The following is a 24,976-nucleotide window of genomic DNA, read 5'->3' as shown; positions in this document are numbered from 1 at the left end:
AAGGACAGTGCTTAGGCCCTGAGCTCAAGCCCAGGACTGGCAAAAAAAAAAAAAGGAAAAAGAAAAAAGAAATTAGGCACAGAAAAAAAAAAGTCTAATAACACCATACTTGTTTATCTCACAGCATTATTTAAAGTATCAAGTATAAAGCTGTGCATTGAGATATACATACATCTGTAATCTCAGTACTTAGGAGGCAAAGGCTAGAGGGTTGAGAGTTCAAGGCCAAAATGGGACTACATAGAAAAGGTTTCAAAATAGAATATAAATACAGAAATAACTAACACTCAACATTTTTGTCTTGTTGCTTTTATTAATAATTATTAGGAAAAGTCAAATATCAGATATAAGTATGTTTCTCCAAACACGTCAAGCCAGGGTATGTTTCCTGAATATGCGGAAAAAATGGACTTCATTAATTTTGCCAGTCCTGGGGATTGAACTCAGGGCCTGGGCAATGTTCTTGAGCACTTTTATTCAAGGTTGGTGCTCTGACACTTGAGCCACAGCACACTTCTGGCTTTTTCTGTGTATGTGGTACCAAGGAATCAAATCTAGGGCTTTGTGCATGCTAGGCAAGCACTCTATCACTGGGCGCCTTGGACTCTATTTTCATTAGAATAATTTTACTTTTGCTTAGCAAATAGAAATAAGGCCAGACAGGACCACAAGGTCACATAGAAAGAACACTACTTAGGAATTTATTGATAGGGTAACTGCTAGTCTCCAAGGGCAGGATGTAAACTTGGATCTCATGAGGCAAGGGAATTGAAAAATTAAGGACCACCCTCACATCTCTGTATCTCTTTACATTTGTATTTGCATAAGTGTTCCTTTCCCTCTATACCTTTTCAGGGGCTCTCCACATGAACATTTAGTGGAAAAGGGATTCCTCATACATGTCCGCATAGTGCCCACCCGGAATGATTTCTTGTCTTGGTGTAGGTTGCAAATTCCTGGGACAGAAAATTTTGGTGGCCTACTCTGGACTCCATTCTTGGACCAGGTATCTGTGGTAGGGAGAGAATGGTTACAGGCTAGGTATGGGCACAGAGGCTGGTCGACCCTCTCAATAGAGCTTTGAATCATAGGAATGCTAGATTATTAAGGATGGACACATTCACGAGTTGGTAATGACACTGAAGGTGGCTCAGTGGGACTGTTGCTGGAATGTGAGTTGTGGACAAACAGGGTGAGGCTGTCTGAATTGATAGCAGTAAGCTCCTAAGGTGGTGTTTTGTGGTTTTTTTTGCCAGTTATGGGGCTTAAACCCAGGGTCTGGGTACTGTCCTTGAGCTTTCTCAAGGCTAGCACTTTACCCCTGAGGCATAGCACCATTTATGACTTTTTCTGTGTATGTGACACTGAAGAATCAAACCCAGCGTTTTGTGCTAGGAAACTCTACCACTAGGCCACACTTCCGGTCCCCCTTAGGGTTTTAAAAAAAAAAATACAGAAAAGTAACAAGATGTCATGATTTCTACACAGCTAGAAAGGCATTACTCACCTGGTCAGAAGTTGATGTCAGCCCACCTAACATTTAGAATATCAGATTAATGACTATTTTGTGAGTAGCCAGCTTGTATAAAATCCATGGTCTCCCCTCCTTGCCATTGTTACTTCTGGCAGTGGCCTGGTTTGGGGCATAGGCAACAAACACTGCACTCTTGTAACAATACCATACACTTGATTCTACTACCTCAAACTTCTGAGTATAGGGATTACATCATGCCTGGCTTCCTTTTTTGTTTTTTTTTTGTTTTGTTTTAATCTCACACAGAAAAAGTAATCATGAGGGTGATCAGGGCAATTAAATTGCCATGCTGCTGTACTTAGTAAAACGAAGATCTCAATCAGTTTTATTTCTCCTTACTATGAAGGAAGAAAAAGAAGAGGAATGAATGGTAAGGCCATTTGCTAACAGAAAAGACAGCTGCGATTCCACATTCATTGAACTGAGCAGAATGAATTACTTTCACCACTTATGCCTGGGCAAAGGGTGTGGACAGGCCTTGGCAAAAAAACCAGACAAACATTGAGCCAGCACTTTCCCAGCCTGAATAGTCAGCTCATATCCAAAGGGCAGCCATTGTGCATTCACAGACTGACAGCATAAGTGTGTTCCTTTCCCTGCTGGCCTGTGAGCAGATGGCTGAAGATCCTGGAAATCTTTACTCAGGCAAAATGTAACCTGAAGGACTGAAGGAAGGTTCTGTGCCTTCTCAGTTTCAAAGCAGAGAATCTACTGTGTACCTGTTGGCTTTCAGGAACATTTACTGCTTCTCTAAACTACTGTGGTTCCCAATGAAAATTCCTTTGTTAGGTTCTATTTTCATAAATGGTGTCCTTTAGTCATAAGCAGGTAAATGCTAATTTAGCCAAGTAGGCTGCCTTAGAGCTTCCCATAGGGAAAATTGAAATTTGAGTATTCTCTTTCTTCACTTAAGTCTCTAGGTTGAGAATTCTGAGAAGTAAGAGGCACAGAATACAGATGGGAGAAGCTGAGCCTTTCTGAATGTCTGCTCCTCTGCTGAATGCCACTTTGAAGGGAAAGAAAAAGTCAAATGGTAGTTTCCAGTCTGTTTGGGGTTGACCACGTGGAGCTTGTGGCTTCTGGGTAATATCCACAAAGTTCACAAGAGTTGTCAAAGTTACTTCTGTTCCTTTTTGGGAGTCCTACAGAAAGAAAATCAATAGATCAGTGCTAGTTCTTGGTATCCATTGGTGTAGTCCTCCAACTTTATTTTTTGGTGGTACTAGGATTTGATCTTAGGGCCTCACATTTGACTAGGCAGGTGCACTCCTGCTTAGCCCTATCTTCAGACCTCTAACTTAGCTTTCTCTTTTTTTTTTTTTTTGCCAGTCCTGGGCTTGAGCTCAGGGCCTGAGTCCTGTCCTTGGATTTTCTCAAGGCTAGAGCTCTACCACTTGAGCCTCAGCACCACTTCCGGCTTTTTGCTATGTATGTGGTACCGAGGAATCGAACCCGGGTCTTCGTGCATGCCAGGCAAGCACTTTAACCACTAGGCCAAACTCCCGGCCCCTTAGCTTTCTCTTAAGAGAGATTTAAAGTAAGGGCCGGGAGTTTGGCCTAGTGGTTAAAGTGCTTGCCTAGCATGCACGAAGACCCAGGTTCGATTCCTCGGTACCACATATATAGAAAAAAGCCGGAAGTGGTGCTGAGGCTCAAGTGGTAGAGCTCTAGCCTTGAGAAAGTCCAAGGACAGTGCTCAGGCCCTGAGCTAAGCCCAGGACTGGCAAAAAAAAAAAAAAAAAGAGAGAGAGAGATTTAAAGTAAACTGCTTTTAGCAAAATATTCGTTTTACTCATATGAATTGTGTTCTCTATAAGGAAATGAATTTCTTATTAAGAGTCTGTAACTGCAGGAACAGTAACTGTGAACAGTTACATGACTAAGTTTCTCCCATTATAGAGCTGCAATATCAGAAGTTACTGCTGCTACTTGCTTAGCAGATCTGCTTCATTAGGCGCAAAGAGGCTGAGGTTCTGCAACAGTATGCATGTACATGTGAGACAGTAAAGGTGAAATCTCATGGGAAAGAAATCAGAAATGTAAACTAAAAAAAGGTTAGCTTCACTCACTCTGGATTTGAAAAGTTATTGCCAATCACTGAGTAATTTAAGTCAAAAACACATGCTTTCAGAAGGACCTTGTCAGGTTGCATCAGGTAGTGTGAACCTGACATGGCTTTTGGAGATGGCTGCAGCTGATGATACACACACTGGAATTACACTGATCTACAGTGAATTCCTTTTGCTCTGAATCAATGCTTAGTAAGCAAATTGAAGATTATAATTCCACAGAAAATAACTGTCTTGAGGAACCTATAATGATTTTTCTCACCTTTCCACTGTGATGAACAGCTATTATCTGTTGAAAACACTAAACACCAAGCTATCAAAATTTTACCTGGAAAAACCTTTCTGTATTTATAAGAAAACTAATATAAGGAGAGGTAATAAGTCACAAGATGGAAAGTACTATTTGGGAGCCCAATTAGACTCCTTTCTGACCTCTTATCCTTATTACCACACTATCATTAAAATCTTAAAAGGCTGGCCTTAATGAATTTACATATTTAATTCACTAACAAGCATTTCAAATGAAATGCTTATTTTCCATTTATTAAGGAAATTTCCTTGGCTGGAATGGATAGAGAGAGGAGTTGACAGATTCAAAACAACAATCTGATAGGAATAAGCACTGGTATCTGTAGTACAGTAAGGTGGCTAGAGTGAATGATTTACTGTGCAGTTCAAAATACCTAGAAGAGTATTCTGAATGTTTGCAGCACAAAGAAATGATCAATTGTCTGAGGTGAGAGAAATACTAATTACTCACTAATTGACCACTGAATACTGTATTTACCCAAGAAAAATGAAAATATATGGCCTCCAACAAGTCTTGTAATAGAAAGTCATGTATGGAAAAACAGATAAATCTCAAAAATATACATCTTGAGTGAAAGAGATCACACACATCTATACTTATGAAAACTAAACTTTCAAGATATGTAGGTTTTAGGGCTAGGATGTAGCTCATTGGTAGAGCACATACCTAACATAAGAGGCCCTGGGTTCAATCCTCAATATCATAAAATAGATGGATACATGGATAGATGGATTGACTTTAGAGTCTATAAATTATACCTCAATAGAAATAATAAAGGCCATTTGAAAACACATTAAAGAAAATTGAAAGGCAAAGACTACGGAAAATGTGTGCCATATATTATATACTTATCATTCTTTTATGTAAAATATAGACCTCAGTGATGGCTTACATACTCGAGCCAAACATATATCTGTTCTAGTTTGTATTCTGTATATAGCTACAAGAGTATAAATCTAGGAGAGCATGTATATAGCTTTTTGTGTGTGTGTGGGGGGGGGGGTCATGGGGCTTGAACTGGGCCTGGGCGCTGTCCCTGAGCTCTTCAGCTCAAGGCTACCACCTACCCTTGAGCCAAGTCCCACTTCCCATTTTCTAGGGGTTAATTGAAGATAACAGTCTCAGGTCAGTTTGTGCCCAGGCTGGCTTTGAACCTTGATTCTCAGATCTCAGCCTCCTGAGTAGCTCAGATAACAGGTGTGTCACCATGCCCGGTATAACTTGATCTTTAAAATATAGTTTCATTTGTAGTGATTTGATGTAGAAATAATGTAATTGTATGAAAATTTTGGTAATAAAAATGTAATCGATAGGAGACATTTATTAACAAAGCAAAACAAAATAAAACTCTTCGTATTGTTTCACTCCTTAGGACAAAGAAATTTGCATTTTTAGTGTAACCCCTTCATTTTAAAAGCACTGGAACACGTACCTTATCTTTCTTTTCTATTCTAAGGAAAAAAAATTCACACGAAGTGCCAACAGATTTTGAAGTGGTTCAAGTTAAGGAAATAGCTGGGAATGTGGTTTGGTGGTATAGTGCTTGCTTAGCATTCAAAAGGCCTTGAGTTCAATCCCAACCATCACACACACAAAAAGAGCGAAATGTTTGCATGTGATTAACTCTAGAGGTATAACACTATTATTACATAAGTCTTTATATTTTTCTCCACATTTTTCAAATCCAAAATATTTATTACATACACATTTTATTGAAGTCTTAAAATGTATAAATGACAAATATATATTAATTAAATGTTGAAAGCTGTGGTAATGTTTTAAATCTGTCCCATAATTACCAGAATCTTCCCACTAGTAATTTATCTTCTTCAACAGGTAAGTCTTTACACTTTTATAGGAATGTAATATCTTTCACAGAGATGAGCTTCTCAAGTTGGGCCTTAAAAGTTAAAAATTTTACAGGCAAATTACCTTCACAAATTCCTTAAATCTGCCTAAGTAAAGGACATGGCTTTGTATAAGCCATAATACCTTTTAATAACTTCAAGACAATATATCTTGTCATTGGAATATATATTTCTTTAGTTATGCATGATCCAATCACAGTTGAAACTCTCAACTGACATTTATGTAAGCCAGGTAGACTGAATGACAATAAAGTATAGTTTTGCAGAAAGGAAAAACTAACTTGAAAAGCTAATCTCCGACTCCTGCTAACTACTAGAAAAAGATCCTGGTTAAACTAGTTAGATAAGAAACAGGCACTAAGTATCAGAGGTTTTGGAGAAAAAAAAAACACTACTACTGTGGCACAGGAACTCATAAATCAAAGAATAAAAGTTTAAATTGGAAAAAAAGTTGACAATGATTCAGTGCAGGCTTGGTAACAGAATGTGAGAGTCTTAAAGTAACAGCATTTGCTGGGAAAAGAATGGATGTTCTCGGCAACACAGTTTCTGGTAATCTGAAAATTAATCCTATCTATTTTCCTAGAAAACTAAGTTGCCCAACTGTGCTATATGGGAGAATTAAAGGCATTTTACATTAAATGTATGTTTCTTAACTAGGAATTAAGTGTGTTATAACTAGGATAGGAATGCCAATCTTTTAAATTTTCACTGTATACTAATAAACTTCATACTAGATAATACACAAATCACTTTATCAAGACTAGTGAAAACATGAACTGAAGTGAAAAACACCATGCTTTTAACTTTTTTTTTTGGCCAGTCCTGGGCCATGAACTCAGGGCCCGAGAATTGTCCTTGGGCTTTCCCAAGCCTAGAGCTCTACCACTTGAGCTATAATACCACTTATGGCTTTTTTCTATGTATGTGGTACCAAGGAATCGAACCTGGGTCCTTGTGCATACTAGGCAAGCACTCTAGCAATAGGCTAAACTCCCGGCCTATGCTTTTAACTTTTAAAGCTGAAGATTAAGTTCTAAAATCAAGGCAGATATTAAAGCTATCCTAAGGTACATTACAAAAGATAGTTAAGAAGAAATCTTGATAGGCCAATCTAGACTTCAAAATGTAGGTGGTCCTTTCTGAGCTATGGCTTACCTGTATGGATTTGTACTGGTATAGGAATCGGGCTCCTGACACATGAGCTTGTGGGTTGGACTGAAGGCCTATATATGCCCATAACACCTGGATCTCCAGAGAAATTGGGATGAAACAACAGGAAGTACAATTTGTAGCCTGCAGAAAGCAAAGAAGCACTTGCTTGAATAGCCTACTTAAAATCAAATGGATAAATTTAATTGGAATTGAATGACTTCTACAATAAAAACCATAAAATACTGACAAAGGAAACAGAAAACACACATAAAAATGTAAAGATCTTACATGTGTACCGACTGGAAGAAGTGATCATACTACCCACAGTAACTTACTGACTCAGTGTAATGCTGTCAAAATATCAATGAGAAAATAACAAAAAAAATCCTAAAATTGTATGGCATAAAAGACCCACTGCCCAAGAATCTTGAACAAAAAGAACAAAGCTAGAGGTATCTTAATACCTGGTACAAGGACATAGTACAGAATTACAGTTATCGAGATAGCACATTACTGGCATAAAATTGATGAACACATAGATCATGTTACTGATATAAAGATCAATGAACAGAACAGAGAATCTGATTCTTGATGGAAGTACCAAAACAAATATTGGAAAATGCACAACCTTTTCAATAAATGGTGCTGGGAATAGTCATATACAGAATAATGAACCTTGACTCTATCTTCCACCATTTACAAAAATCAACTCAAAATGGACCAAAGACCTAAATGTCAGACCTGAAACTATGAAACTACTAGAACAAAGCGCATGAGTTATTATATTTTTTTTTAAAAAGTGTTTTTCCTTACTGAAACACTGCAGTTCTTGCTGAGGATCCTGGTCCACCCTCCTTTCTGGGCTGGGTCAGCGTTACCAAAGATGGCCACATGTTCTGGCCTCAGTCTTCCATGAAGAGTCTGACAAATTTCCTCCTGCAACTGAGTGCAGTCCACCTCCTTCAACCTATAATTAAACACCAGAGCTAATACAATACTGTAACTGTATTAGAGTATTAATCCTTAGTAAATTTTAAAGGTCATGAGAAACTTAATAATATGATAACTTTCTTTTTTTCTTGCCAGTCCTGGGCTTGAGCTCAGGGTTTGAGCACTGCTCCTTGGATTTTCTCAAGGCTAGAGCTCTACCACTTGAGCCTCAGAACCACTTGTAGCTTTTTTCTATGTATGTGGTACCAAGAAATAAAATCCAGGTCTTCGTGCATGCTAGGTAAGCACTCTACCACTAGAGTAGATAAAAGTATATGCATGTTTCTGTCTTCTTTTCTGATTGCTATCAGAAGGTGATGTACAAAGGCAATATGGTATTATTTAGATTTAAAGATATTTTTAGTGAGCATTTTTTGAACTACCATTTAAAATATTAAGAAATGGCTATATATCAAAGCTAGGAAATGGTGGCCTATAATCCCACCTATAATCCCAGCTGATTGAGAGAAGGATTGAAGTTCCAGGCTAGACTAGACAGAGAAGTCCATGAGTTCTTTTTTTTTTCTTTTTTTAAATGCCTGTCCTAGGGGCTTGAACTCAAGAATTGGGTGCTGTCTCTGAGCTTCTTTTGCTCAAGGCTAGCATACTACTACTTGAGCTACAGTGCAACTTCTAGCTTTTTTGGAGTAGTTTATTGGAGATTAAGAGCTACAAAGCTTTTCCTGCCCAAGCTGACTTCAAACTGCGAGCCTCAGATCTCGGCTTCCCAAGTAGCTAGGATTATAGGTGTGAGCCACTAGCACCTTGCCGTGGGACTCAATTTTAATGAAAACAGATGGGCACAGGTAGATGTCTGTCATTCCACTCACAATGGGACTTCAAAAATTGGTGGATTATGGCCCAGATGCATACCTGGGAAGTAAGACCTTCCATAAAAAATAATCAGCACAAAAAAGAGCTGCCTGGCAAATGGGAAGCCCCAGGTTCAAACCTGAATATCAGCAAAAATAGAAGTTTCTTCAGAAAGCCAGTGGCTCACATTACTCAGGAAGCTAAGATCTAAGGACTATGGTTTGAAGCCAGCCTGGAAAACACATGAGACTCTTATCACCAATTAACTGTCATAGAAGCCAAAAGTGGAGCTGTGGCCTAGGTGGCTGAGCAGTAACCTTTATCAAAAAAGCTCCAGGACAATATTCAGGCCCTGAGTTAAAGCCCTAAGACCAGAAAAACAAACAAAATAAAAAGTTTCTACATCAGCATACTTCCTATAAGCAGAGGCAATAGTTAAGAAAATTGTAGAAGCAAAGAATGACCTGAACTTGCATCCAGATATTGCATTCATTCCAAATTGTATTTCGTGTCTCCTAACAGAGCATATTCCATCACCCTGGCTCTGCAAGAGGGTCATCTGAGGTGGAAAAGTGACAGTCAAGGAGATCACGAAAGAAAAAAGAAAGTAGGCAGGGCTGGAAAAATCAATGCTGTTACTGTTTCCTTAACACAGTATCTTACACTAATATTCTGTTGTACAAGTTATAAATTTATGCATTTTTCCTCTAGTGATTAAAAAGTAAAATTAGTTAAAAATTTAACATACATCATAGAGTATCTCATTAAAACAAGCAAAAAAATAAAAAATAAATCCTCATCTTTAGCTACACTACTTTTTTTTCCTCCTGGTCCTGAGGCTTAAACTCTGGCCCTGGGCAATGTCTCTGACCCTCTTTTGTTCAAGGCTAGCACTATACCACTTGAGCCACAGTACTACTTTTGGCTTTTTCTGAGTAGTTTATTGGAGATAAGAGTCTATATCACAGACTTCCTTGCCTGGGCTCTCTTCGAACCACAATCCTCAGATCTCAGCTTCCTGAGTAGCTAGGATTACAGACATGGCCACTAGCACCCACTTAACCACTCTAAATTTTAAAGCTTTTAATTTTGAGGGATGGAGGAGTTGCTTATGTGGTAGAACAAGTGTCTATCAAATGGAAGGCCCTGGATTCAAACCCTAGTATGCATGTGGGGGTGCTGAAAGCCTTCAGTGGCATTAATATTTGGAAACATGACAGATTGGTAAAATTTGGTAAAAATGAAGGATCATGGAGAATTAGAAAATCTAAACTATCAGTATTATTTCCCATTAGGTAACAATAGTTCATCCAGCTCTGCAAAGGATACTGAGTGACCTGTGTCACCAGTTAGAACCAAGAGTGGCTTCCCAACAATATAACCAGGATTTCCACTTCTTGGACCAGGTGACGCAGCCCTGCTCCATTGAAAAGCCTGCAGAAAGAATGGAGAACAGTTGATTATTGTGAAAAACATATTTTTCCATCTCGCCTGGCTTCCTGTTTTTCCATATAACATGAACTGTATTGAACAATCAGGTCTCCTTCCATTGTGTAACATATTACAATTTATACTCCAGTGTTTAATACTCCTTTCTTTTCTTTTCTTTTTTTTTTTTTTTTTTTTGCCAGTCCTGGGCTTGAGCTCAGGGCCTGAGCACTGTCCTTGGACTTTCTCAAGGCTAGAGCTCTATCACTTGAGCCTCAGCACCACTTCCGGCTTTTTGCTATGTATGTGGTACCGAGGAATCGAACCCGGGTCTTCATGCATGCTAGGCAAGCACTTTAACCACTAGGCCAAACTCCCGGCCCCTACTCCTTTATTTTCTTTACTTAAAAAAAAAACTTAAGTGATTTGAATTCTACAGGCTAATTTTTTCAAGGATTACAACCAAGGATCACTTAACCTTATTTCTCAAAAATTGCTATGAGCCAGGCACCTGTAGCTTGTGCCTATAATCCTAGGTACTTGAAGGGCTGAGATCTGAAGGTTCTTGTCTCATAGTCAGCTTCGTTAGAAAAGACCACATGAGAACTCTCCATCTCCAAAATAACTAACAACAACAACAACAACAACAACAACAAAGCAGGACTAGAAACATTGCTCAAGTGGAGAGTGAAAGCTTAACAAGCAAACTTAAGACCATGACTTCAAGCCCCAGTACTGCCAAGATAAAAGTTGCTATCATTTTAGTGCTATGTTTAATCTGGCTAAAACGAGACAACTATACTGTTCCAGAGACAAAATACAAAAGATTGAGAACTTAAATCTTAGCTACTCAGGAGGCTGAAATCTGAGGATTGTTTGGTTTCCAGCCTGGGCAGAAAAGCCCATGAGACCAGTTAACTACCAAAAAAGCCAGAAGTGGAGCTGTGGTTCAAATGATACAACATTAGCCTTGGAACAAAAAAGCTGAGTTCAAGCCCTAAGAGTGGCATCAAAAAAAAAAAAAAAGTATCTATTATAATGCAGTTAAAGAATCTATTACATGTAGTTAAAGAATGTTCAAATTTGAAGCTTTGGTTAAGAGTGAACTAGGCTTTCACATTCATATTCTATTTCACATTCATTACAGGGGCAGAGAACTATTTCTAATTTGCTATAAGAGAAGAGCTCTACCTTAAAGTGAATGATGAAGTCTTGCTGTAATGAAACACCTGGCTCAACAGTCAGATTGGTTTGTCCAAAACTGACAGACACTTTCTGGATTCCAAAGGTCCCATTGGTCTCTATCTCATAGATAACCTGAAACGCAAAAGAAGAATCAATTAATAAGTTATTGGACTAATTATGTTTAAGGGAGAATATTTTATAACTGTGTCATTATAACTACGTGTATAAATTAAACAGTAATCTTTAAGACAAAAACAGAATGAAAGGATAGGGATAGCTTTATATTAATTTTCTTGTGGAAACAAGAAAGAAGTGCTGCATAGGGCTCTTGAAAGTATTCATGGGAGAGTTGTGGTCAAGAAAAATTTTGACTGTGAGAAGAGGATAAGTACTAGAAGCAAAGGTGAGCTTCAGAAATGTAAACCACTCCATTTTTAGATGGAAACTGGGCTATCTGACTCTCGAGGTGTCTGAAGAGAAAGATAGCTGATTGCTGAAGGTAACTTTAAATTTCTAGCAATCTTTAAAATGATTCCTTATTACTTCTGCACTGATTACTAGTTGACTATTTCAGACTTTTTTATTTTATCAACAGAATGGGAAAAGAAAGGAGTCAGAATGTTCTCAACTGGAGGATGGTAGCAATGGACGCATCAGAACCATATGAAGGAGGAAGGTACTGGATTCAAGTCTCATACGAAACCTCAGATAATACACCAAAGTTCAGCTGACGTCACACAAGCACTTAAAGGAAGACAGTATACCTTTTACAATAGTGATCAGCATACATCAGTGTAGAATCTGAGCAGCCCTACCTGGGAAACAACATTCTGACAGGTGTTTCCAGTCAACAGAGGAGAACTGGCATGTGAGGCAAGTGTTATTGGAACCTGGAACTATTAAGGAAAAAGAAGATCAACTAAAATTGAAAGTTGCATTTTTCTCTTCTAGCTATATATTATGCTAAAATGAGTATCTGTCTTTCCCTTTTCTCATTCCATTGCTAGACTTACAATTTAAATTCAAAAGTCATTCTACATTAGAACATCTCAAAACATATTTCTTGAGATATTGTATGAGATATAAAATAGGCATCCACGAACAAACATAAGCAAACTTGTAATCAACTCTCCCCTTAGAGGCTAATAAGGGCCTTTAGAACATTAGAAGACTCTGAGAACCTCAAATGCCGTAACTCAAGTGTTTTCCAGACTTACTACTATCTCATTAGTTTTAAATTCATATGAAACTATTGGACTGTTCATTGGAAAGCACTGTTTTAGATCCACACTTCACTGATACATTAGACTTACATTTCTTCTATTACTATGATTTAGACCAAAATTGCTTCAGTTACAATATTCTTTTTCCTTTCCCTACTAAATGGCATCATACCTTCATATTCTGAGGATCAGTCATATCTCTTGGAACCTAGAAAAAGAGAATAATGGAGACATGAATATACACAAAATCACCATGAGCTTATAGTTTCATATTACTATCAATATACTTTGATGCTGGATTGTAGGAACAACCCAAAATATTAGAAATGCTTGCTCTCTTTCTTACTTTCCTGACTCTTCCTTATACTAAAACATCAGAACTTTAAGCTACATGCACATACGCACATGTATCTATCTATACATATATGCATATAGCACATATATACACACATGTATATATCTATCTATACACGCATATAACACATATATACACACACATACACAAGCTTATGTCCTTAATTCAACTTCTTCAGACAATAGCCCTTCTGCCTTTTATGCAGCTCTTGAGAATTCTGACATTCAGTTTGGTGCCTTTTCTACAACCACAATAGTGGGTAGCATGTTGACTACAAATTCATGTGGTGACAGAGTAGGAATTGCAGGATACCCACCTTCAAGACTGTGAAGTTATAGTAAGAGGCAGCATCCAGGGCTGGATCCGAGGTACAGCTACTCGCCAGGTCCTTGAAGAAACGAGTACAGGTCGTACTTTTACTCTCTAGGAAACCTTACAACACAAAGAATAAAAATGGTAGTAAATGAGAAAGCCTGTTTAAAATTGAGTGAGGAGGCCAGCACTTCTGTCCTGGACTCACTTGCAGGATTGCTTTCAACACAGAGTCCTCCAGCTCCTACTCCGGCAGGCTGCCTCAGCAAGCTTACTACAGACCACTGGGGGAAGTACGTCAGAATGGGATCCCCAGCCTATACAGAATATAGAACACATTTTTTCACAGTGAGAATGGATTGAAATGAGCTAGCAAGAACGAAGTAGAAACAAAGTTAACTAAATGACTGGCCACAAGGACAGGAGTATTCTCCGAAAGAGGTAGGAGTAGTTTATCTCATGGTAGGGAGGTAGCACAAAGACACAATGACCACTGCTTACTATGATAAGAAAACCAAAACCAAACAAGGCTTACCTTATAAAAAGAGAGTTGTGGCTGAGGCAGCGATGTTGAAGTAAATGATTTGCTCCCAAACTCTGCAGCCAGGGCCTGGAAGTTGGTTGCATTGACCTTTTGGAGCCTCTGGAAATAGTTTAATTTTGCTGGAATGTTTTTCAAAAGAAATAAGTTTATTTGAAAAGAAAAACACTTATTTTTAAATGTGTAGCATTCTAAACAATACTATAATTATTTAAATATAATACACATAGTGTGTAAAAGTCACTAAAATATACTCAAAGTTGTTTTATAAATACACATACTTAGATTACTATAGCACCCATCTCAACATCCCATCTCTAGATATAAAATTCACATCTTTAACATCATCTTTATTGGCACCTGGTTAATAGTAGGAGGATCTAAGGTAATAACACAGTTACTGAATGGATGTCAGTTCTTAGTCTCTCTTTTTTTTTTTTTTTGCCAGTCCTGGGCTTGGGCTCAGGGCCTAAGCACTGTCCCTGGATTTTTCTCAAGGCTAGGCTCTACCACTTGAGCCAAAGCACCACTTCTGGCTTTTTGCTATGTATGTGGTACTGAGGAATCGAACCCGGGTCTTCGTGCATGCTAGGCAAGCATTCTACCACTAGGCCAAACTCCCGGCCTTCCTAGTCTCTTATAACCAAGAATATGTGTGATTAACAATTTATGAAAAAAAGAAACTCAACAAGGTGGAATTTGACCCATTCTAGATGACTGATACAAGGAAATGATACTGTTTCCATGGGAACAAGGCAAAGTTAGAGATAATATTTGAGCTGTTCTCTTCAATTTTCTTGGAAAAGGACAAAGATCCTGGTGTTGTCCCTTGCCCAGAGGCCAGTGAATGGCAGATAACTGTGGGCTTTATCATTCCAAGCAAAAACAAGCTATGTACTGTGTTACTTTCATTCTAAGTCAATATAAATAGATAAAGAGACCCAGGCCATTGAAAGCTAATGATAATTCTACATTAAATAAGTTTGGCGCTTTGGGCCAGGCATGATGGTGTTCACGAGTAGTCCTAAATACTGAGGGGGTAAAAGTAGGAGGATCATGATCTGAGGCTAGCTAGGCAAAAAGCAAGGGACTTTAATGTTAAAGGCAAAAGGACTGGAATATAGTTAAAATGCCTGCCTAGCAAGTGCAAGGCTCTCAGTTAAAACCCTTAGCACCACCCTTCCCATCCCCCACAAAAAAGTTCCACTTTTGTCTATAACACATTTCAATTATGACTCTTCAGCTTTCTGACAGCATGAAATGAACATAAATCTCAATTCTGGGGTCTCTCAAGATTATTCATTCTTTTTACATGTAGATCTTGCTATTCAGAGTGCATGATTAACTAAAACTGAAAAAAGTTGGGGATACAGCTTAAGTGTTGAAGTATCAGCCTAGCAAGAATAGGCTTTGAGTTCAAATCCTATTACCACTTAATAAAACACAAACAAACTGATAATCTTCATTGTCAGGCATGTCAGGTACATGTCTATAATTTCAGCATTCAGGAGGCTAAGGTAGAAGGATTATGAATTCTGTGCTTGCTTAGAGAGCTTAAAAAAAAAAAGAACACCTCTCAATGTCCATGATCAGGAGATATAAACAGAGAGGGCAAATAAAGATATATTTCATTCACTGAAGGTGTTAACAATGAACGTGGGAAGACATGGTCTACGCAAGAACTGGCAACAATACAAGGAATCCTATACATTCCAAAGGAACTACTTAAACAACAAATGTCTCAGAACTTCTGAGGATGATGACCAAGAGTGGATTCTTAGAAGTGTTAGACATTTTAAAATGCAAGGAGAAGGAGGAATGTTTGAGTCAAGAAGTAAAACAAGCCGGGCACGGTGGCTCACGCCTGTAATCCTAGCTACTCAGGAGGCTGAGATCTGAGAATCGTGGTTCAAAGCCAGCCTGGGCAACTAAAAAGTCCAATGAACTAATAGAAAACTGGAAGTGGTGCACTGGCTCAAGGGGTAGGGTGGTAGCGTTGAGCTAAGTTGCTCAGGGACAGTGCCCAGGCCCAGAGTTCAAGCCTCACCACTGACAAAAAAAAAAAAAAAGCAGCAGAAGAAAAATAATGAGAAGTTGAATTTGTCACTGAAATGTGACAGTGAGTGACAGGAGAAAAGCCTGGAAAGAAGAGTCAGCTCAAATATGAGAGAACACTGACTTGCAGTCTAAAGAAGCTGGACATTATTCTCCAGGTAGTAAAGTTTTAGATGAGAAAGAATGAGGCTGGGGAGCCGGACTTGTGTTTGTATGAAAAGGAAAAGCAATGTACAGAGGGATTACAATGACATGAGTCATATAAAGAGTACATTTCCTTTCATATACCTTTATAATAACAATGTAAACTAATTTTTTTAAAGGCTGGGCACTACTCAGGACTGTGATCGGTGGATCACCGTTCAAAGCAAGCGAGGGCACTAAAGACCGTGAGATTCTTATCTCCAATTAACTACCAGAAAACTTCAAGTGGTGCTTAAGGGGTAGGGTGGTAGCCTTGAGCTAAAGGGCTAAGAGACAGCACCCAGGCCCACCAGGCCAAGAGTTCAAGCCCCATAACTGACCAAAAAAAAGGAAACCTGTCTTACACCTACACATGGAGCAGGTATTCATATCATAGCCAGCCATGGAGAATCATTCTGTTACATGAATCAGTCCATAACATAGCATTATGTTGTGTTCCTTAAATACTCTGATTATCAGAGCTAAGAGGAATGATTATTACATTAAATTCAAGTCCTGTATGTTATGTGATCAAAAGCCTAAGAAATTGCAAAGGTCCTCTAATAGAGTGATTGGTGGGAGAAAAAGTAGGATGAGAGACAAAATGGTAAGAGAAAGAACAAAACCAAAATGTTTAAGAAAGAATCAAGGGGAAATCCAAAGACAAAGTCACTTTTCAATAAATGCTAGAAGAGGATCATAAGAACAGTGGAACATGCTTCTACTCACAGTTGTTCACATGAACACAAAACTGCTTGATTCCATTTGAATTCATGAAAACTCTCGAAGGAAATGGAGAATTACTCTTAAAGATCAAAGAGTTGTCTACGCACACCCAACTTGAAGACCTGTGAGGAATGATGAAGAAAACACATTGAGGAAGAAGATGTAGCTCTTTAAGAGTATCGACTTTAAAGAAGTATTCTTTAAGAGTGGCCCACTGTTGTCAATGCTAAAGAGGTTCCTTGGGAATCTACAATGCAATAACCCAGGTGTACTCTACTGTAGCTGTTTTAGAGAACTAGAAAGGGTCACCCCTAAGAGAAAACATTACAAAACAAGGAATGCCCCAGAAGTGGGAGCGTTTTTATTTCCACATAGTACTCATTCTAGGACCTGTCCCCTTGAAGATTCAGCCTAGGAACTGCAAGCTCACCTGACGCTCCCTGGAAGGCAGAAGGAGAACACGGTCCTGGGATGGAGAAGATAGCAATCTCTGTCGCAGCAGCAATTTAGATCGCAAGCACCCGGAGTCAAGTCGCAGACACAGATCGGTAGCACTGAGAAAGCACAATCAAAAGTACAGCGACCCTAAGGATCCCCAAACACTTACAAACCACCAAATCCCCTTCCCTTCTCAACCGTTCCACTGCCCTCCCTCTGTGGCGTGTCAACGTTGCCCACGGAATTCCAAATCTGAGTCCCCTGCACCTGGGAAGAGGTCCGCCGGCCCGCTCCCGGGCGCCGAGGGGGTCGCGGGAGAAGGGCCCGCTGTGCTGAGAAGCCCAGGCTCTTCCCCGAGGGTTGCATTCTCCCAGGAGGGCTGTGGAGTCCCGCCCTCCGTCACCGGGCCCAGGACTGAAGAGGTGGGCACTGTCCCAGACGGGGAGAAAGAGGGCTGAAGCCGGGCGCCCTCGGGGAGCATCAGGAAGTACACCCACAGCAGCTCGAGCTGCGGGGTGGTCATGAGGAAATCGCGGAGGCGCGGGACCCGGCGGTCTCCCGGACGCGTTGCTAGAACGCCAGTGGGTGGAGTCCGGGCGTCTGACGTCATCACTCCGCATGCGTTCATTGGCGCGTGGCAGTAACGGAGACCCTTCAGCCAATAGGAAGCGGGGTTGTTGCAGCCCGGGCAGCATCCTTCGTTCCGCGCCATCTTTCTTGGGCCCCCGCGCCGCACTGCCGCCGTCGCTAGGCAACTGCTGGGGCGAAGGAGCCCTGGTCCCATTTCGCCACTAGATGACAGTAGGGGCTCGGCGGATCGACCGCGCGGACTTCCCGTCTGGACGGAGGGAGCCCTTCCTCCACAGAGGGGAGCCCCAGAGGCCGGACCTTGAATTGCATGTCTTTCGTCCGGGATTCCTATGGTGAGAAAGCCTTTCTATGAAAGGATGAGGAGATACGCTGGAGATTGCAAACCTTCAGAACAAAGTCTCCTCCTAAATAATGTATTTTGGGGGAAGCAGTTAAAACGAATGCCTATTCATTTCTTTACGTTTTAATATTTGAGATATTTTTATTTTTATTTTATTCACTTATTTAACTTTTTTGTCTGCCCTAGGGCGTGAACTCAGCCTGAGCACTGCCCTTAGGCTTTCTCAAAGCTAGAGCTCTACCCCTTAGGCCACAGCACCACTTCCAGCTTTTTCTATGTATGTGGTACCAAAGACTCGAACCGGGTCGCCGCGCATGCTAGGCAAGCACTCTACCACTAAGCCAAACTCCTCTGAGGATCACAGTTCAAAGACAGCCTGGGCAAGAGACTCTATGAGACTTACCTCCAATTAGCTAACAAAAAGCCAGAGGTGAAACTGTGGTCCAAGTGATAAAGCACTAGCCTTGACCACAAAAACTCATGAGCAGTGCCAAGTCCTAAGTTCAAGCCCCAGGACCAGAACAAAAGAATTTTTTTAAACAATAGTTTTATTTTCCCTTTTTTCCTCTTAACAATTGGATGAAATATTATTTTTATGATCACTTAGTTATTAGTAGGATAAATGGACTAGGGTCAGGCTTTTCTTCACCATAACTTCTGGAGGGCTTTGAGTCTGTACTTGTTAAGGACTAGGATTCAGCTGTTTCAGCATATCCACATCATCTTGCTTCATGTAAGCAAATGCTGGCTTAGGTAACTCTGTAGCCTTGAGAATAAGTGCACAGGTGCAGCCTTCTGTGATTATCCTGGTCCAGGTGCCACTCTTGTCTAGAGAGTGTATAAATGGATAACATTGAAGGACAAAGGGTGCAGTGGAGTGATACTACTTTTGGACAGTGTGCTGCCACTGAAGGACATGGGAGCTAAAGTGATACTGAGGGACAGGTGTGAATCATGACCGGAATGAAGCTGGTGCTACTATATAGAGTCTGGGAGTTTGCCTTGGGAGAGGCAATGAGCAGTATGTGGTTATGCTAGAAGCTATAGCTGTTGTTATACTCAGTGATCCATCTGTGGGTAAAGAGCTTTGAATCAAGTATGATTGTTACCCTACCATGCCCCAGATTTTCTTCTGCCTATCTGAATCTTGTTTCAATTTATCTAAAGCTGAGAACCTATACAGCCTATAAAAATCTCAATTCTTTTGAGATATAGTATTAAAATCTAAGAGATAATTTTGAGGAAGGAGTGTGAATTTGTTCACATGTATCATACAGATGCCAGTTTTAACATCAGAATCAAGTGTTTCATTGAGATAGTTATCATGATATAAAAACTGAGATTTCCAAATTAGATAAATGATACTAGCAGCTGTGATTGAGATGGGAAGAGTTAATATGTAAGTGAAAATTTAGCCTACAGATTGGATCAAGATGGAAGAGTGAAAACAAGTTCTACCTTTTTCACATTTCTCTCTTCACTAAATTTCCAAAAATTATTGAAAAAGTAAGTGGATACATAGAAATCCTATATGCACATGCACTTTAAGCTAGAAAAATACAAAGGGGTTTTCTTCATCATCTATATCTCTAGATCTGAGAACTTCTGTCAAGGAGAGAATAAGTAGAACAAAGGAGGGAAAAGTAGAAGATAATGTGGGGGTAAAGAGAATAGAAGGATCTCTCTTCTTTGCCTCTCCCTCTCCTCCTTCTCTCTCTCTCTCTCTCTCTCTCTCTCTCTCTCTCTCTCTCTCTCTCTCTCTCTCTCTCTCTCTCTCACACACACACACACACACAAACACACACACACACGAAGATCCACTGGACAGAGATATTCCATGATGAAAAGCTACATAAGTATAAATGGACTGAGGGAGGGTAAGAGCTCAAGACACTACATATGGATTGAGTCTGACATGCTGTGGCATTGCCAGAAATGCTAGAGTGTCTATTAGGACATTTTCAGCATCTAATTGGAAAGTAAGTGCAATTAATACTTAGAGGTTTGGATGATACAGCGCAAAGGTTCATTTTGAAGCATGACTTTTGTATTGTTCATTTTTATGCAAGATGTGGATCTCCTTCGCTCATTGAAATGGTGACCAAACACCGTGGATGGAGTAGCAAGCCCAATTTACAGCCTCTTCTGAACCTAAGACCTGTATCATTGAATAGTGTGACCACTAGTCCCCTCGATCAAGATGGGGGAATTTAGGAAAAATGATTCTTTCCCTGAGAGCTGGAAGATGGTACAGTCACTTAAGTTTTTGAAACTGAGTGTAATCAAGTCAAAGTGACAGCATGGTATAGTTTGGCCAGTTTAGTATTTAGCTTATGTGTTAAGACAATGGTTAAAGGTATATGTTCCTCAGTTTTTTACCAATGTCATAACCAAACATTAGGTCCTAGTCTGAAGATACACCTTGAGCCTGTCCCAAGGCAACCAGCTCATTCCAAGCCTGATCCATCATATCTAGAGAGCTTAATTACTTCATTACTCTCTTTCCTGGAAGTCAGTTGAAGCTCTGTAATTTCCCCAACAAGAAATATCACTCTAGTTTAAGCAATAGTTTCACAAGGCACATTTGTATCAAGATCCCACAGAAAGATGAGTGTTGAGAGCACCACTGATTTTTCACAAATGTTAGTGTATCACTGTGCATCTGGAAGCCTGAAAAAACTGAGCCCATATGGAGATTGTATGGGTATCCTTTCTACACATACTGAGGTTGAGAGGAATGTGCTCTCCTCAGTAAATGTCTGCAGAACTGGAGCTGCCTGTTGGTGTTGGCATTGGTAAAAGAAAATGGCATGGAGGAGAAAGGGCAGCAGGAAGGCAGTGACTGTGCCAGTGATTCCAAGCCCCTGAAGAAATCTCATAGCACAGACAGTATGTCCCCATTCCTTTCTCCCGAATCTCCTGAGAACTATAGATTGTGTGTCTGTATGCGCGTGCACATGAGCACCAGTACTCATACTTGAACTTCGGGCCTTGCACTCTTGCTTGGCTTTTTTGTTCAAGGTTAGTGCACCACTACTTGAACTATACCACTTGCAAATTTTTTTTTCTGGTTAATTGGAAATAGGAGTTCCTTGGATTCATTTGCCTGGGCTGGCTTTGAACTGAAGCCCATAGATCTCAGCCTAAGTAGCTAGGATCATGAATCACAGATGCCAGCCAGCAAGGTCTTATAACCATTGATTTTTAAAAGTATATATTTAAAGTTTGTTTTTCAGTGATTGCCTAGGGATAATAATTTATATGTTTATTAAAATATGCTTTAGGCTAATGCTTACTTGTGATAAAATATAATAGCCCTTTTCCACAAAAGCCCTATTTTCAAACCCTTTGCTTTTATGTTGGGAGGGGCAGCCTTTAGAGTTCATAATTGTTTCTGCGCATTCTTGGTAAGTGTGCTACATTGCATCTCCTGATGCTCACTGTTTCTATAGCTAGTCACACAGTCCAATCATCCACTAAGATGGTTCAAGTGTATCACTGTGTGACATTTCATTGGCTGGAAAAAAAGAGGAAATAGGCTGTGTTGCTTGCTCAAAATATGCTGAGACATTTCCCATTGTTTCCTCTTCTGTAAAGCAATCTATCATGTGTACAGACTTTGGTACTATGGGTCTTGGAGATAAAGGGAATCTGTACAACTATGCTGACATATATCTTCTTTGCTGTGCTGTGAATAATCTAATCTTTTTGTTTATGGCTCAGGAGTCTTGTGTCTTCTGATTGTTTCCACAGAAGCCAGCCCTAGGCAAAAAGTTCACAAGACCCTATCTCAGCCAATAGCTAGATATAGTGGTGCATGCCTGAAATCCCAGCTACAAAGAAGCACAAATAGGAAGGTCCTGATGCAGGTCAGCCTGGCCATACAAGTGAGACTCTGTTCCAGAAATAATTAAAGCAAGGGAGCTGGAGATATGTCTCAATACTTATAGTGCTTGCCTAGCAAGCATGAGGTTCTGAGTTTAAACCCCGCTACCTTCACAAAAAAAGAAGTGGTGACTTTTACAAGCCCATCATGTGGGTTTTGGATTTTGGGGTACCTCTGCCAGTTTAGAGCAGGGACCCCAACCACGGGTACAATTTTGAACTCTGTCATGTTGATATCACTGCTTGCTCAAGCATATAATGTATAATGCAGGGAGGCTTCCAGGAATGTGATGTTTCTGCAGTAAATTATTCAGAATTTGTGGTGCCTAGTCAGAACCCTCCAGTGAGTTTATAAGATTTTCTTGACAAACACGCTCATAGATCTCTAGCATTTGGAGATAGGATCCCTTCTGCTACTCATTGCTTCCCAACCTTTGGAGTTACATCTTAATTTTGGCACGTTGAATTTTCCTATTTATTTGAGGAAAGAAAAGGAGAAACTCAATCAAGAGTAACTCATATTAACAAGCCTAGATAACTTCCCAGTAATAGGGCTTTTATTCATTTTTATTTTCTAGAAGTAGATCTCTGTGGCAAGAACAATGCCTAAAAACGATCCCAAGGTCTTCTGAAAGTTGTGCAAGAATTTCCTTTGGGTAGTCTATATTTATTTTGATTATCTATTTCTTTTTTATTATTACATATTTCATATGTAAAGAATCCTTTCACTGGGCTGGGAATGTGGTTTAGTGGTAGAGCTCTTGCCTAAGATGCATAAAGCCCTGATTTGATTTCTCAGTACCACAAAACAGAAAAAGCCAGAAGGGGTGTTGTGGCTCAAGTGGTAGAGTGATAGCCTTTAACAAAAGAAGCTCAGGGATGGTGCCCAAGCCCTGCATTCAAGCCCCAAGACATGCAAAAAAAGAATCCATTTACTTTACAGAGTCCCTTGTCAGAACTCAGAACCTGTTTTGGGAGGCTGATAACCACTATTCATCTCTTACTATTTAATGTCTAAATGAATATCTATAACAATATCAATATTTCTAGTTCTCTCAAGTGTATATATTTTTAAAATTTTAACGGAGAACTGGCATCTGTTGGTATTAATTTTGTCATCTATTCATAAGCGCTTGTGAAGTTAAAGTATAGATTTTAAAAATGTACTATATGGGAGCAGGAGTTTGGCCTAGTAGAGTGCTTGCCTAGCATGCACAAAGACCCAGGTTCCATTCCTTGGTACTACATACATAGAAAAAAGCTGGATGTGGTGCTGTGGCTCAAGTGGTAGAGCTCTAGCCTTGAAAAAGCCCAAGGACAGTGCTGAGGCCCTGGGTTCAAGGACCAGGACTGGCACACACAAAAAAAACTGTACTATACAGCCAGGCACCAGTGGCTCATGCTTGTAATCCTAGTTACTCAGGAGGATGAAATCTGAGGATCATGGTTCAAAGCCAGCCTATGCAGAAAAAAATCCATGAGACTCTTATTTCCAGTTAACCATCAAAAAACTGGAAGTGGTGCTGTGGCTCAAAGTGGCAGAGCATTATTATGAACTGACTTGCTCAGAGACAGCACCCAGGCCCAGAGTTCAAACCGTACAACTGAAAAAAAAAAAAAACAAAACAAAGAAAGAGTGATATACTAGTAGACAAACAACAGAAAGACTTTTACTTTTATTTTGATAGAGCAGCATCCTAAAAGGAACATGAAATGAAATGGCTTGCTTATATGGCTATTTTTTCATGGCCTGATGGCCAAAACTAAACCAGTTTGAAGTTGTCATATTCAGATTGACATTTACATAAACCTTAGAGTATTCCTGTAAATATCCTGTATAAAATTAAGTATCTTTTTATCTAAATGAGAATAATTATCATGGAAGTTTATTATTTTACACATTGTGAATTGGAGCAATCTTGAGTAAGTTTGAGAAAATAAAAGTGGTAGTTTGACTGGATGTAGTGGCTCGCACCTGTAATCCTGGCTACTCAGGAGATTAGGATCTGAAGATCGTGGTTGGAATTCAGTCCAAGCAGGAAAGTCCATAAGATTCTTATCTGCAGATAAACACCAAAAAGCCAGAATAAAACTGAAGCTCCAGTGGTAGAGTGCTACCTTTGAACAAAAGAAGCTTAGGGACACACACACACACACACACGCACTCTAGCCTTTAGGATGCCTAATCATGGAATTTATTTCAGATTACGTGAATTCTCACGTAATCTTCCTGCCTATACCTAACAAGTGCTAGAACCTACTCTGTTTCTCTCTCTCTCTCTCTCTCTCTCTCTCTCTCTCTCTCTCTCTCTCTCTCTCTCTCTCTCTCTCTCTCTCTCTCTCTCTCTCTCTCTCTCTCTCTCTCTCTCTCTCTCTCTCTCTCTCTCTCTCTCAAATTGAATTTTATTGTCAGGATAATGTATAGATAGAGGGGTTACAGTTACATTCATCAGGTAATGGGTGCATTACTTCTTGAACCTTGATACCCCTTCTCATGTTTTTGCCCCCCTTTCTCTTCCCCTAACTATGTCTCTCTGTTTTTAAGGCACTCTAACATTTAAAATGCAGTTCCCGTAACTAGAGTTCTGGGTCAGACATTCAACTCCAAATCCTACATACTAGGTTGCGCCACTTGCCCTAGTGCACCAAATAGAAGAGTAATGATGGAGGGCAGAGGAAATTGTATTTTGTGCGAGACAAAGCCATGCCAAAGAAGAGTCAAAATAAGCACTTTAGACCATCTTTGTGGTGTAAACATGACTTTTAAGTGTAAAGAGAGGAAGAATTTGGTCAAGGCTGAGAGATCTTCAGTGAGGTAACAATTAGTAAGCAGTCCTGCCACAGTGTGGTCAGAGGTGGTCACAGGTGTGATCCAGTTACTCATCACTCAGGAATGGTCAGGTGGGGCCTGCTCACAGTAAGAAAGTCATTGTTGCCTGAGGAATAGCTTGACTGCTGTCACAAGATATTTGTTC

At 39.8% G+C, this 24,976-nt stretch overlaps 2 protein-coding genes across 2 annotated transcripts in view; one reads left to right on the top strand and one right to left on the bottom strand.

The window, feature by feature from the left end:
- Window positions 1-306: 306 nt before the first annotated feature.
- On the bottom strand, window positions 307-17,748 carry Tctn3 (tectonic family member 3). Its single transcript, XM_090346173.1, has 14 exons — window positions 17,453-17,748; window positions 17,178-17,301; window positions 16,751-16,869; window positions 13,778-13,905; window positions 13,451-13,559; window positions 13,247-13,362; window positions 12,748-12,783; window positions 12,168-12,248; window positions 11,359-11,484; window positions 10,069-10,173; window positions 9,204-9,298; window positions 7,750-7,903; window positions 6,940-7,077; window positions 307-2,676 (listed from the first exon to the last, which is right to left on the bottom strand). Exons 1-14 carry the CDS (start codon window positions 17,706-17,708, stop codon window positions 2,443-2,445), a joined length of 1,821 nt encoding a protein of 606 aa, XP_090202299.1. The 5' UTR covers window positions 17,709-17,748; the 3' UTR covers window positions 307-2,442.
- A 207-nt stretch (window positions 17,749-17,955) lies between these two features.
- The window catches only part of Entpd1 (ectonucleoside triphosphate diphosphohydrolase 1), a 90,762-nt gene continuing 83,741 nt past the window's right edge, over window positions 17,956-24,976 (top strand). The window contains exon 1 of the mRNA XM_090346172.1: window positions 17,956-18,108. Within this exon, the coding sequence (XP_090202298.1) occupies window positions 18,084-18,108 (25 nt within the window). The 5' untranslated portion in view covers window positions 17,956-18,083. The remainder of the gene's footprint in view (window positions 18,109-24,976) is intronic.

The sequence above is a fragment of the Megascapheus bottae genome, chromosome 15 (assembly GCF_031878675.1).
Source record: "Megascapheus bottae isolate mThoBot1 chromosome 15, mThoBot2.hap1, whole genome shotgun sequence".
NCBI lineage: Eukaryota > Metazoa > Chordata > Mammalia > Rodentia > Geomyidae > Megascapheus > Megascapheus bottae.
The sequence above is the reverse complement of the archived record's forward strand: the minus strand, read 5'-3'. Positions and strand labels throughout refer to the sequence as shown.